Source organism: Dendrobium catenatum, unplaced genomic scaffold (assembly GCF_001605985.2).
Source record: "Dendrobium catenatum unplaced genomic scaffold, ASM160598v2 fragScaff_scaffold_822, whole genome shotgun sequence".
Taxonomy (NCBI): domain Eukaryota; kingdom Viridiplantae; phylum Streptophyta; class Magnoliopsida; order Asparagales; family Orchidaceae; genus Dendrobium; species Dendrobium catenatum.
Genome location: NW_021319284.1, coordinates 167,093 through 181,781, shown reverse-complemented (window position 1 = coordinate 181,781; position 14,689 = coordinate 167,093). Strand labels below are relative to the sequence as shown.

The 14,689-nt window shown below is 34.6% G+C and overlaps 1 protein-coding gene across 3 annotated transcripts in view; it reads right to left on the bottom strand.

Annotated features, from left to right (window-relative positions):
• The window catches only part of LOC110100105 (UDP-N-acetylglucosamine--dolichyl-phosphate N-acetylglucosaminephosphotransferase), a 39,498-nt gene extending 26,433 nt beyond the window's left edge, over positions 1-13,065 (bottom strand). The window contains exons 1-8 of one of the 3 annotated variants that reach the window (XM_020827503.2): positions 12,827-13,065; positions 12,308-12,738; positions 2,337-2,424; positions 1,867-1,958; positions 1,213-1,331; positions 899-1,014; positions 661-788; positions 474-560 (exon numbers count right to left, since the gene is read on the bottom strand). In XM_020827503.2, coding sequence (XP_020683162.1) covers positions 474-560; positions 661-788; positions 899-1,014; positions 1,213-1,331; positions 1,867-1,958; positions 2,337-2,424; positions 12,308-12,705 — 1,028 coding nt within the window. In that variant the 5' untranslated portion in view covers positions 12,706-12,738; positions 12,827-13,065. Of the gene's footprint in view, positions 1-473; positions 561-660; positions 789-898; positions 1,015-1,212; positions 1,332-1,866; positions 1,959-2,336; positions 2,425-12,307; positions 12,760-12,826 lie in introns of all 3 variants that reach the window. The other 2 variants (XM_020827504.2, XM_020827502.2) reach the window with 2 other exon arrangements.
• Between the last annotated feature and the right edge of the window lie 1,624 nt (positions 13,066-14,689).

The following is a 14,689-nucleotide window of genomic DNA, read 5'->3' as shown; positions in this document are numbered from 1 at the left end:
TCTAAAAAACCTAACACCAGTCAATTCACCTGACCCAAGGGAGCTTAAGCCTCTAGTTGCCTCTAAGGCCCATCTAAATTTTGGTGAAGTCCTCAAAGCAGTTACTTGTATTCCGTGTTTTGCATAAACTTTATTTTCTAAATCAAATATATTCCAGAGGTTGATAGAAAAAAGCTAGAGGAGCGCTCCTCATCAAAACCAGCTCAAACTGGAACGTCAGCTCCAGCTCTGCATTCTCCAGTATATCATCATCATTAGTTTTATGAATCCTCATCCTCCTATTCCTATTTAATGTTACATGAGGTGTCACCTCTATTTAGCGCAAAGACAATTTTAGTCGATATGTAGCAAAATCAATTAAAGCGAATTAAATTTTGAAGAAAAAAATAAGTGGTAATATTACAGATATGGCACAACAAAACTTGTGATATCAGTTGGCACATTAAGAAGCACATACGGGAAAAAAAACTGACCTAAAATGACCAAGTATACCAACTACAGCCATGGCCATTCCAGCAAAGTAGGTGTATGTATCACCAACAAAAACCGAAGAAGGATACCTGAATTAAAATAAATGAACTACATTCAGGTTAAAGTAACAAAAACAACCTGAAAAAAATAATTAGTGACGTCAAAAATAATCTTCCAAGCAATCATTACCAGTTGTATGAAAGCAAAGCTAATGAAGTAGTCAACAGGGGAAGCATTAGGTAAATAGAGAATGCATGAGCTTGCTTGTATTCAGGGTCTGAAGATGTACCAATTTCCATCACATTGTGTATAAGAATCTGCAATCAAATGGATATATCAATCTCTGTATTAGCGTTACCTGTTACGGTGTTGAGCAGTAAAAACATCAGTAACAACAGCAAGTACGCTCAAAACCCTTTTTTCTTACTGCAGCTGCAATAACAACTGTTTGTCCTGCTTCAAGGCCATTGAGACCAGCATGTATATTGATGGAATTTGTGCAAAACACTGCCAGCATTCCCATGTAGAGTTTGTATATCCAGCCTGCCATTCAAAAGTATTAGAAAAATAACTTTAGTTTTCTGAATGAATCAGATTCCATCATACCCGCACATATTGGAAGATTTGAATGGTCCAGAAAAAAAAATGTGATACATTGATATGTACGTCTAATTTATGATGGCATAGAATTTGGTGGTATTTATTGCCTTTTGGATGTGTGAGTCCATATACTAGACATACCTAAATCCAAGAATGCTACACCAACAAACTGAGCCAAAGGCTTTGGTATGACTATTGATGTATGTCCAGCATATGCCATCAACAATGGAAGTGCGGCAAATGATGGAAGCACCAATTTTCTGTTTATCAAAAAATATAAAATTATAACAAAAAATTTAGAAGAATTCAAAACTTAAGACGCATTAAAGAAAAAACTTTATTAGTTCAAGCAAACGATCTAAACCACATATACAATGAGAGTCTGATGTTTATTAAAATGAAAATTTCATTTTATCTAGTCACTTCTTCCCAATAAGAATATATTCATAGCACAAAATGCCAATCAACGCCACCAATCTTGATTTCAGACACTATAACTAATCAAAGCATCGATGTTCATGATCATTATTTGTTGCAAGTGGGCAGTCAATATGTTATTAATGATTAGCATAATGAGTGCAATGCAACAATCTTTATTTTCTTTGCCGTAAGTTATTCAAATCAAATCAGTCCTGCCAGACAATCTTGATTTCTTTTTTGATGTTGCATGAAGAATGTCCAATGACAAGGAGAAATAATATTTCCACTATGGTAAGATGGGAAACCCTCCCTCTCAAACCCCTCCAACAACACCTCTATGTGCATGTTTATATATTTCATAACGTAGGTACCTACATTCTCCAGGGAACATCAAGAACATCATCAACAAATCCAAGCAGAGTCATGAAGCAAATGCATGCCAGCGCTGCATTGTATTCAACGAGCCACTGCAAAACAGAATTAAAAGCCCCGTCAAGAACCTATAAAGCAATTCCAAGAGTGGGTTTGACTCCAACCTAAATAATTCATTATCTTTTTGTCAATTTAAAAGCTTTAAATTGGAGTCACGAAGTAAACCAACTTCAACGCCTAAGGTGTTGCATCTAACATATATTAACCAATTAAAAGGCTATATTACTTAATGCAATAAAATTTCAAGGGTAATTACTGATAAAAAGAATAAACAGCAAGGAAATTAGTAGCAGCATAAATACAATTATCAAAATGAATACAAAAAATGATAAATAAAAAAAATGAAAGCTTATAATATCCACAAATTGCAAAGTGACAGCGATATAAATAGTATGTTGGCTACAAAAACATACATTAGAGTCTGCGGTAAAATTGAAATGCTGAAACAGTATTGCAATGACCAAATAGACAATCCCGATGACTATGCCCAATGATTCAGGCCTGGAAAGAAGAAAAAAAGATAATCATGCAACTATGTTGAAAAACAGGTCAGATGGAAAATAAAATCAATAACACGGTACAAATAAATTCACATAGATTAGGTCAACTTGAAAATATTAAACTTGCTCAAGCATCATATCTAGAGTTGATTTGCTTAAACGCAGGAACATGAACAAATCATATTCTGCAGCCAATGGAAGCTAGCTCCAGACTGTGGATGTGTTCAGGGTTCTCTCAAATCTCTTTGGAATAAGGTGCTATCTCTATCTAATCTTCATACCTCCTTGTCTAATTCCTACTCATCTTCTTGGTTTGGTTTTTTAAACACTGGAGACTATCTCTATCTAATCTTCATAACTGTCTAATTTCTACTTATCTTCTTGGTTTTGTTTTCTAAACACTCGAGTCATCTTGGTACTATGGTTTAGTACTTCAAATGAATTTCCAAAATCCATAATCTTTCCCCCTAACCCATAGACATCAACTTGGTGTAAGTTGGGTGTTGTTCCTGTTTATAGTATCAACTGTCAAAACTAACTCCAACATGGAATTGCCGATAATATTTTGATACTTCCAATATATAAGAGAGTTCGTTTATTGAACACCTAGTACATCGCTGAGGCTTGTTGCTGCATCAATCTCCTCAGCACCCTTTCCTTGAAAGGTAAAAAGGTGCACCAAAATTAATCAAGAAGTAGTCGAAGTTGAATGTATTACATTCTTAAATCTCTCCTTAAACTTGGGAGTAATAGAAGAATTTCAAAAGTTAGATTTAAACTCCTAAATTTTAGGAGAACCCTAACAAACATTGTACAATCCTCCGCAAAATCCAAACAAAAACAACCATTCTAAAACAAGCCCATTCCTAGTTACCCTTAATTCGTAAAACCCTAACCATAGCCCTTGTCAACCACTAAAAAATGAGATTTCCCTATTTCAAAAACCATGAGCATCTATATCATCTAAAACCAATATATATTCAAGAACAAATAGATGCATCGCTTTTATGCCATATAACTATTGTTCATCATGGACGACCTGTAATCGTTACTAAGCCAACATGTATTCTTTTTAGGAGCAAAGGATTCAAATCACTATGATAAGGAAAACTAAATACAAGTTAGGAATTGATTATTAGAACTTTATAAAAGAACGTTGATAGGTATTCTTGTTATGTAATTACTTCGTCATCAATGGTGTTTGACATCATAAACAACAAGTTGCATTACTAGTGGGAATTATATTGCATATCAATATGATGGGCATACACGATTACACTCACTATTGCATTCATGAATATTGCATCATACCAAAACACCCTCATATATTTATCAATTGGTTAAATAATCTAGAAAATTATTTTATTTGTAACTACATGGCTGAATATAAAAAGAGAATCTTTTAGCTCTAAGTTAATTAGTTTTGCCCAAAAAAAATTGAAAACTAATCAAGTGTAACATCAAAATGTATGAATATTTGTCTACCTATAGGTGGAAATACATGAAATTTTAGATTAAAACATGAACATCCATCAACTAAATTGGAAATTTATAAAATGATACAAAAACTTAAGAAAAGGAAAATTAGTTTCTTTATTATTACCTTGTAGTATCTTCTAATGTGATCTGATAAGCTTTAAAAAGGTTTAGTAATCAACTTAGATATTTTTTAGTAACAGACTTGGATATGAAATTAAAAATGATTAAAAATATTACTATCATGAATCATTAGAGGAAGCTTAAAATAGTGCTTGCAAAAGTGAGAGAATTGTTAATAAATATGTTTTAGAAACCTGAACACTAATCTCATGAATCTAAGTTAAAAGATATGCATAGACATCATGAGAAAAAGTCATTCTCACAAATGTTATAGTATAGTTGATAAAATCTATCAACAAAATCATAAAATTGATATGCAAAGTTGCAAATTATTGCTATCAGTACTTATAGTCGAGCCTTTCCAACACAGCAAGCACACAGTGAACACAATCAGATACAAAATACTTCTATTTTTGAAAAATAACAGAATTTAAGGACTTCACAATATCCTGAATCTAGTAAACCAACATGATCTCAAAAGCTTGAACATAAGCATGACAGCTGATACTAGAAAAAACGTAAATGCAATTAATCCATGCACACAACATATTGATGTTATTATATTCTCCATATGATAAAAAATATGCACCATCTTTAGATTTACATGAGTATTTGCAAAAAGACAATACAATGATGACTGCTTTAATGAAATTTTTATTTATTCTGATAATTTTATTCATGATAATTATCCAAGATATAGTGAACTCTGCTTTGAATTAATGCACCCCTTATGATATTTATTGGGCTGCTCATATTAAAAACCCTTGTACACTCTCTATGCTCATGAAAACCTTTAATTGAATACTTATCATGTTCACTATTCTATGATAGGATGTGTGAATGTAGCACTTAAGATATAAAATGATTTAATTACTAATTCAATTATCATGGTATCTGACATGGTCTAAATTGCTTTCCCCTTAGTAATCTTTTCGGCAATTAATTAAGTAGTACAGAGATACAAAGTAGCTTCACAGAGGCAATTTTGTAATTATGGCTCATAGTTGTTAATAGGGATAGGTATCTATATATGTGCATGCCTTATTTTGAGAGAGGGGAGTTTTTTCAAATGTATTTTCTAGGTTTAATCCTATTTGGGAAGAATTTTTTTCTACCCTTTGGGGTGGATTTCCATTTTCCTCTTAATATAAAGAGGTGGAGAAAGAAGCGACAATAACAGAATCCCGAGACTTCTCCATGATTGATCCTAGAACTTGTAGGCCACTTGATTAACAACTAAGCCGGGCCACATCAGGATCCAACGGCTGGAAAGATTCTAAACTGTTGCAATTGGGCTGGAAGGTGTTGTTCACAGTAAGGGAGTAAGTGAGCCAAGCCGGCTCGAACTCAACTCGTTAACAAGCTCGCGAGTTGAGCTTATCGTTCTTCGAGTTTGAGCCTATAATCAAGCTCGGCTTGACTCGACTCGAGAGCTTGTCGAGGTACTCGATTATATTAAATAATTATATTATATTTATTTTAAAATATTATCTAATATTAAATTAAATGAATGAAATTAAAAAACCCTAGCTACACGTCGCCCAGTCATTTTGCAAATTACAATCCACACTCCACACATTGGCATCACGGGAGACAGCTCGAGGTTTTGACTTTGTCTTCAAGTTTCTCTTCGTCTCTTAGGTTTATATCCTTCCCATCGCCGCATTTTTCGCTTCCAAGGTTGTTCTACTTGTTTGTTGCTCATCGGATTTGGTGTTTTCACGATAATCATCCATAGAATCAAAAAATCATGCAATTTTTTCGCTTCCTCTCCTTTATATTTCCCTTATACTACAGCAAGTGTGTGTTTGTTGTGCTTTTTGCATCGTTCTTACTACAACAAGTGTGCATTTTCACGGTAACTTTACGTTCAATTTTCTGTATTAATTCGTTTGGGGTTTTGTTACTTCCAAGCACTTCTCCACTTATTTATTTTCATATTTAGACTTTAATGCATGTATTTTTATATTTTTTAGTTATGTATTTAGTTCATTGGTGCTAAGGAAGGAGGAGAATAAAGACATGTACTTGGGGAATCTCATCATTATTGGATAGCTTTTGTTAAGTTGTTATGAACGTGTTTAATTAGGATGTAAAATCTTGGATAATATCTCCAATCATTTTGTAATGGTGTGGTGTTCTACTGAATTATATATTTTGTCTTGCATTTTTTTTTAATTTCGTATTGAAAAGAATATGGAGAGTTTTGAAAAAAAGGAGTTAATAATGATTATATTCAAATTATTAAAGATATGTATGCATAAGCTATTACTTGTGTTCAAACCAAAGGTGGTTTGACCAAGCATTTTCCTATTTTTGTTGGATTATATCAAGGATCGGCCTTAAGCCCATATCTTTTTGCTTTAGTCATGGGTGTTCTCACTAGACATTTGCAAGAGGATGTACCTTGGTGTATTCTTTTTGCTCAGAGTCAAAAGATTTTGGCTTGAGTAAATCTAAAACTAAATATATAAAGTGTAATTTTAGTAGTAATAGACCTAGTGAGGGGATTGTGACTTTGGAAGATCAAGTCATTAATAAGAGTACACGTTTTAGATATCTTGAATATATTGTTCAGAGTGATGGTGAAATAGATGGCGATATTATCAGCATTATTCATGTTGGATGGTTGAAGTGAAGGAATGCATCAGGCTTGTTGTGTGATAGAAAAGTACCCCTCAAACTTAAGGTAAAATTCTATAAGATGGCGGTGAGACCTGCATGCTTTATGGTGTTGAATGTTGGTCATTAAAAGAGAAGCATAATACTAAGTTAAGTGTTGCAAAGATGAGGATGCTCAGGTGGATGAGTGTTTTACCCATAGAAATAGGATACGAAATGAACATAACCGTGAAAAGGTTGAAGTAGCTCCAGTGGAAGATAAGATTAGAGAGAAACGCCTTAAATGGTTTGGTCGCATAAAACGGCGGCATTCCGATGACCCGGTTAGGAAAGTATATGTATTAGATTTAACTTATGTTAGAAAAGGTAGAGGTAGACCTAAAAAGACTTGATTAGAAAATATTAAAATGATCTTTTTTTATTAAATTTAAACGAGAATTTGACTTTTAACCAAGGCTTTTAAAACCGGACCGGTCAATGAACCGGAAGAAGAAGGGGTTAGAGGTTTGATGGTTCGACCGGGGTCGAACCGGATGACGTAATAAATATTTATTATAGCACTTTCTTGTTATTGTTTATATAGCATATTTAGATTTCTTGAACAAAGAGAGCACATGGGGAGGTCATGTGAAGATGTTTCATGATGCTTTGAGGACAAAAATACTTATTATATAAAATGTATTTAACTTTAATTAAATGTTTTTAATATATATTAATTTATTTATTTAAAAAAATACTTAAAATTTGTGAGATTTGAACCGGCCGGTTCAAAAATAATCGGACCGGTTCACCGGTTCGCCGGTTGAACCAGCGGTTCTGGCCGGTTCAGTCCGGTCCTTTGTAGAAGCGGTTATAGAGCTGAATCGGACCGGCCTTGTGACCGGTTCATGGTCGAACCGGCCGATCCGAACCGGTCGAACCGGCCGATCCGGTCCAGTTTTCAAAGCATTGCTTTTAACAAGACACAAGGGAGAAAAACGATTCATATAGCGAACCCCACAGTGGGATAAAGGCTTGATGATGATGTTGTTGTTGTTGTTCGTATTGAAAAGAATGTCATTATACATTAGCATATTGAGTAGAGAAGTGGTTTTTTTTTTCCTACTTTATTTAATCACATTCATCATCTATAAAGCAATGATGACCGTTATTGTGAGGCAAAGCAAGTCTAAATAAGATGTTTTTATTATATATGCATAAATTTTAAGGTTTATCATGATATCATTAATATAGAATTAGGATGTTTGTTTAATAATAAGATTTAATTATAGTAAAATGTTTGTTATAGCTTCTCAATGCTAAAAATTAATGCCTAGTTAAAATAATGCTGAAACTAAATGCCTAATATTCATACTATCAAAAATCTTCATAATTTTGAAATTTTCAATTATTGCCAATGGTGTCATATCCAACATAAAATTTAAATTTAAAATTAGAAAATTGAGCTCCATATTCGAGACAAGATCGAGCTTCTTAACGAGCTCGAGCAATCAAGTCAAGATCGAGCTTAGTATGAGCTAAACAAGCTCAGCTCGATAATGCAACTACTTGACTTAACTCGACTCGTTTACACCCCTAATCTGCAATTCCTTAGCAATCTACCACAACAAGTGTTGACAAGAATCTTTCTCTTGAGTTATCTTGAAACCAGCAGCCCATAAACAGTAGAGGAAAACACACACAAGAAATTGGAGATTGGACTATTTGAAAGGATTTCTAGGAAACCATCACATCCAAGGTAATTTAATGCATCAAGAAATGCTCCAAAATCAGGTTATATGTTTTCATATTTTGTTTCTTAATTTGTCTTCACTTTGATGAGCAGAATCTACCCATTTTCTTCCAGAGTTTCACTATAGTCTGCTGGAAATTCCAGCAAAGTTCGTCTATACATAGCAGTCTATGAAACAGAACGAGAAAATGAACCCAAAGAGATGAAGCCAAGTTCTTGTGTCGCAGTTCTCTCTACAGACTCTGGCAACTATCTACTTTATCCCAGAAAACTCCACAGGTTCTCAGTCGTTTGATTACTTGTAATACCATTTTCTTTTAAGCAGTTAATTTATCTAGTTTTTTCTCCTAGAATTGAATTATAGGTTGCTTGAATTTTATCCAACACCTCTTTGCACAACTCTAAATGGATATTGGAAGGACTGCCTCTAACAAGAACCTAGCAATAGGAAGGGAATTCCATCCATGGTGTATGATACAGCAAATTCCATTTTGTATGATACAATGAAGCTTCCTTTAAATAGAATAGTTAGCTAGTTTACCATCTGTAATGGCTAAGGTTAAGATTTCTTTAATATGTTATTGCTCGCCAGAATCTATATGAGGGATTGCTTCCTGTCTACAGTGTTTATTAGGGTACAAATTGTGGATTGTAAATTCTACTCAATTAAGATTTTTGCATAACTTCTAGGGGGATCCTTATTTTACCATATCGTTCTTTTAATATTAAACAGTTAAATGTCCTAGCAAAAACACACTCAAACCTATATTCCTTTTGGTAGGTTTTCCGGTACGTAATGTTAAAAAGCTACGAATGGTACTAGTTGATCTTGATCCCTGTTCGCCACCATTGTCATGTCTATTGCCATTATTCCATTAATGCATCCACTAGATCCTCAACCAAAAAGCAAGTCAAGGCGAGTAAAGAAGATGGAGGTGACGAATGCCTTTCTTCCCGGAGAGAACAATGATTGATACAACGATATGGAGTAGCCAACAGGATTTCAAAGCAAGTGCCAAACAAATATGGCAGTCAAGGGTTAGTTGAGTTAATCTCAAAAAGTAGCAGAAGGCATTAACCTGCACAATATCAAGTTTCCATTTTTTCCCCATCATCTTTCATTTATAAGGAAATGTCTTTTTTTAAGTGAATATTGAAACAGAAAATAAAACATTCCTCTCGATTGATTGCCCAGTATTGAGGATAGATATGTAAAAGATGCATAATTACTTGAGACCATGCCTGGAAACCTTCAAATCTACTTGTATTTGTGATCGCTAGTCTGTCATTCTATGTGTTGTTCTTAAGCAAATCCAACCACCTCCTAAGCTGATGCAATCAAAAATTTGGGGAGGGACCTACCCAAATTTTTTATCACAAAAAGAAAAACTCTTTCTAGGATGATAGAAAGACATAAAATACTTAAAAGAACACAAATACTATAAAACACAACTTTATATAATAAAACGACTTACAAACAAAAACTCTTACAAACGACGCTTACAAACTTTGACACAAACATGACATAAACATCAATCCTAAAACTGCATTTTCTTGAGAAGAAGGATACAATAGAGTGGACACTTGCGGAGAGAAGAAAGAGGTTAGAAGCCAAGGCGAAGGTTGGAAAGAGCTCGCAAGATTTCCATAGGAGGAGGGGAAGAAGATTGGAAAGAGCCCGCAGGATTTCCAAAGTAAAAACCTCTCAGGTTTTCTTACTCCAAAAATAACATCATATCACTCTCTTAACACCCTAAAACAGCCACACATTTTATATTTATAGACCAAAGAAAGGAATACCAATAGCCACTAAAAGCATTAATTAAAGAAGATCAAAAGGCACTTAAATTTGTAGCAGGAATCTGCCCAATATTCAGCAAAAGACTCTTAGAATTCTTTCCAAAACCGTCCCCAAAAACTGTCCAAATTCTGCCTAAAAACAGCCCAAGATTTCCCATAAATGGAGTGATAAAAGCCATCAATTTCCTGTACAGAATTTCCAAATGTCACAGCAGCAAGTCACGGCTCCAGCACAGGAAACAGGGCAGAAAAATTCGGTTTCCAGCATAGGAAAACCAAAAGCAGCAAGCTTTTTTTTAAAAGCCACAGAGAAACTCCAAACGTCATAGCAATTCTCAAGGGAAAGCCACGGTTCCAGCACATTGAAAAAGACATCAATTAAAGGGGATAAAGGCCACGGGTTCCACCACAGAAAAACCCCAAACGCCAATCATTAAAGCACATTGAAGGCCACGATTCCATCAGCCAATTGAGGGAAAAGTAATGCAGCAGCTCAAGAGGCAAAGAAGAAGAGGAAGAGACAAGTTCCACTCACCTAAAAGCTTGCACCTCATAATGAATTTAGAGCTAAACCTCAGCTCATAATGAGCTACAACTCCACATGATAATAATGAGCTTGCACCACTAAAATTTCAACAACTAAAGCTCAAAACCGAAATCAGCCAAGGCTTCATAGAACTAGAAAACAGCTTGTGTTGACCCCCCCTTTGTCTACATCATAAGCCATCCGTTGTAGCCACCACCCAAACTCTTTTGAAAAAACTTGTTCACAATTCAACAAAATTAATGCATGACAATTAAGGTCTTCATGGAATCTGACTTAATGTTGAAATAAGCCAAAGCTAAGCCATAACTTGCTTAGTGATTCTCCTTCTCATTGTATTTAGTTTTAAATTAATTTTAAGAACCCTTTAATAAACTCCAACCTCCTAGGATGTTCAATCTCCTTTATCAAGTACATCATTTTCTACTTAAAAATGATCTTTAGTTTCTTGCAGGTTTTTTGTCTTCAATTCTATTAACCCTCTTCTATAAAAGAAATTCTTAAATAATTTTGTAAATATTGTCATGTTAAATCAAAACTACGGCGCTTCTATAATTTTCAACCAACATTTTAGAGAAGAATTGTTGCTTCAAATGTCGTGCGCACTTCCCCATCATCCAAGTAGTGTAAATGCATAACCTTCAGACTATGTGTGTGAAGTTTATCAACTCTCATATTAAATAGATTCTCTTTCCTTTTTTCTCTCATTTTGGTTTCAATCTCCTCTTCCTTAGATTTCTTTGTTCTTCCATAGTTTTCTCACATCCTCTTTCTTCCGACTACTGCAATGTCATCAATTAATACCCTGGATGGATACGCTTTGCAGGTTGCTTTCTTATTCAGTCCATCTGATCATCATAAATAAAATTGACCCTTTTAAACTATGTTTTGTTAGTTTTTTAGGGGTAACCCTTTACTAAGGATTATTTCAGCTTTTGAACCATTAGCCCTCTTCTATAAAGGAGAGTCTTGTTGGTTAAATTTATCATTGAATTTGATGAATGAAAATAAACTCCACATGTTGAGAGTCTTGGCCAACCCACTTTTATGTCAAGGAAGTTGCTTCCAAAGTTGTTTTGTACTTCCTCTAGGTACGATTTGTGAGAGGGTCACCTCCAAATTGTGTATGCATTTGTCAATTATCTTTGGTAAAGGCGCTGCCTTTCTTTAATCTCCTTCCACTATTTACTCCTATTAGCACTTTTTTTTTTCTTTTCCCAATCATTTGAGATATCCTGATTTTCTTCTTTCACGTATTTCCCGAATTCATGATCTTTAAGCATATGCAGTTCAGGCTATATTACTATCACGGCTCAGGAAAAAAAGGATACTCTGAGTCTCTGATTAAAAACTAAGTATCACATCTTCCTTCATTGCAGGGTTAAATCCGGAACCCCGCCACAAGCTAAATTTATTATTGTTGAGTGTTGGCAATGTTTTACATTTATCTCGGAAAAATAAAAAATAAAAAAGGCAATACAGTAACCACATCAAAACCTACTACTAGCTAAAGTTGCATGACTAAAGAATATGCAGAAAGCAAATCAAACGAGAAAAAAAAAAACATTTGTGAAGTAAAAAACTGACACTTTGATGTTCCCTTGAGGTGTTCCCTTTTTATTGATATCGTATCCGAACATATTTCTCTTCAGCACGTACCGCGCGGCCACTGGTATCATCCTCAGACAGACGACAAACCCGGCGAAGCTCATAGCTGCGCAAATGGCAATCGACCGCCTCAATTCCTCTTCGATCCTGTAGTGGATGAAGACTAGATAGACAAACGGGAAAAAGAAATGGGCGGAGGCGAACAGGACCAGCCCTAGTTTTGGCGGCGCCAACGGCGGATCCTCTGCCACAGTCGACATCGGCGGATCCTCTGCCACAGTCGACATCGGCGGATCCTCTGCCACAGTCGCCATCGGCTGAGGCTCCACTTGCTGGGGCTCCACTGAGGCTGACAAAACCCTTCTCCTAGGAGCCATAACTTCAGAAAGTATGACGCGAGAAAACTAGATCTGTTTGGTTGCAACATTTAACTGAGATTTATTCAAGATTATTAAGGCTAAATCATACCAACAGTTATTTGGAGCAAGCAAAACATACAGTTATGCTTAATCCAGTAGCATCCCACCTGTTTAAGATTAAACGCGATCTGCAAAAGCCTGAGAACAATCTGATTTACAGAAGTAAGGGCTTTCACTCAATCTCCGCCGACAGTCCTTGCACGAACTCCTCTTCTACAGTTCTACTTCACAAGCCGCCGGCCCTGACGATTTTGGTTCCCTCGTCTTTGTCGTCGAGGTTTCGGAAATTTGGGTATGAAATGAATGAGAAATTATTAAGCGCGTTACGTCGTAGATACTTGTTACTCGGACCACCTTGGATCTTCGATCAGTCGGGGAATTTTAGTACGGTAAATAAACTTATTTTAGGAAATGTCCGATTGTCTCGTTTAAATTGGCCTGATTTTATTTTACTTTCCAATTAAATAGGAAAAATAGCTTTTTAGCATAGAGAATCAAATAATTTCAAATAGTTAGATTACATTGTTTTTATTTTATACTATATTATTTTATATTGCATTCACTTTATAGCCAACTAAAGAACTTCTTAATGAATTTTTATTTATATATCTAACAACTAAAATCAGTTATTTATCTATATATCCACTTTAATGCATTTCATAACTTTAATATTATATATCCATTACAATGTATTCAATAATTTGGACATACCATTTTTATTATTATTTTTATTCTTGTCATAAAGGTCAAGTCCCTCTCAATGTATGCTTTGATCCTCTAATGAATATTTTGAAACGTTCTCCTTTTCATCAACATGTGCACTTCACAAGTTAGTCCTTAGTTTTCTTCCTTCTTCGTCATTGTTGCGGGCTAGAATATACGCGGCGATAGAGTTACAATTCTATGTCTTAACATGTACGGATATCCAGCTCACACACAGAGAACATAATATTTTTTACGTGGAAAACCCGGAAAAGGAAAAAACCACGAGGCCTAGCCCAGTTGAAAATGATTCCACTAAAATTTGAGGAAAGTACAATGGTCTGACTTGTCCTTGAAGACGACCAGATTACAAATATCAACTGAGAGTTTTGCAAAAGTAGTTGTGGCTTGAAAATAAGTGGAAGATCAAGGGTAAATTTGGAGTGGTTCGAATGGACGACGGATCTTGATTCTTAAGATCATGCACCGTTCAATGGATATTTAATTGTCTTAATGATATCAGAATTTGATGATATTGGGCTCGTTGGATTCATCTCATCGAGCCGCTCGATTCGAATATAAGCATGTCATGATTGGAGATCCTTTGGTAACCCAAATTTTGTTTCAATCCTTAAAAAAAATGCGTTGAGGCTTTGATTTGGACTCATTTGGGCTCGGATTGAGTCGATTTTGGAGTCGATGATTCGTGTTTCCGAGACGCTCAGTTCGACTATAAGTTTGCTGAAATCAAAATTCACACGCTCTTCGATTTAATTTTTGAAGTTTCCAACTTGATTTTGCCTCGAGATTCGTGCTCGATCAAGGTAATTTTTTTATGATGTATCAGTTGCCCCCCTATTTTTGGACGTCGAATCTTGCAAAGTTCAAAAATACTTGTATAATTTCAATATTTAAAAATTAAAATATCTCAATCATACTTTTACAAGATAAAATTATATATGTATAAATATATACGTATATGATTACTAATTTAATTAATTAGTTAATCGATAACACACACTTTACATGAAAACAAAGTTTCAGATTGTTCTTAAGCTTTGATAGCATATTTCTTAAAAAAATGATGTCATATATAATAAGCTATATATGACGTTAATAACATATTAATATATTAATATATTAACTTTAATATATAACTTATATAAATGATATATTAATATATAACTGAAATATTAAACATTATAATAAATGTTATATATGAGTAAACATACCGTATAAC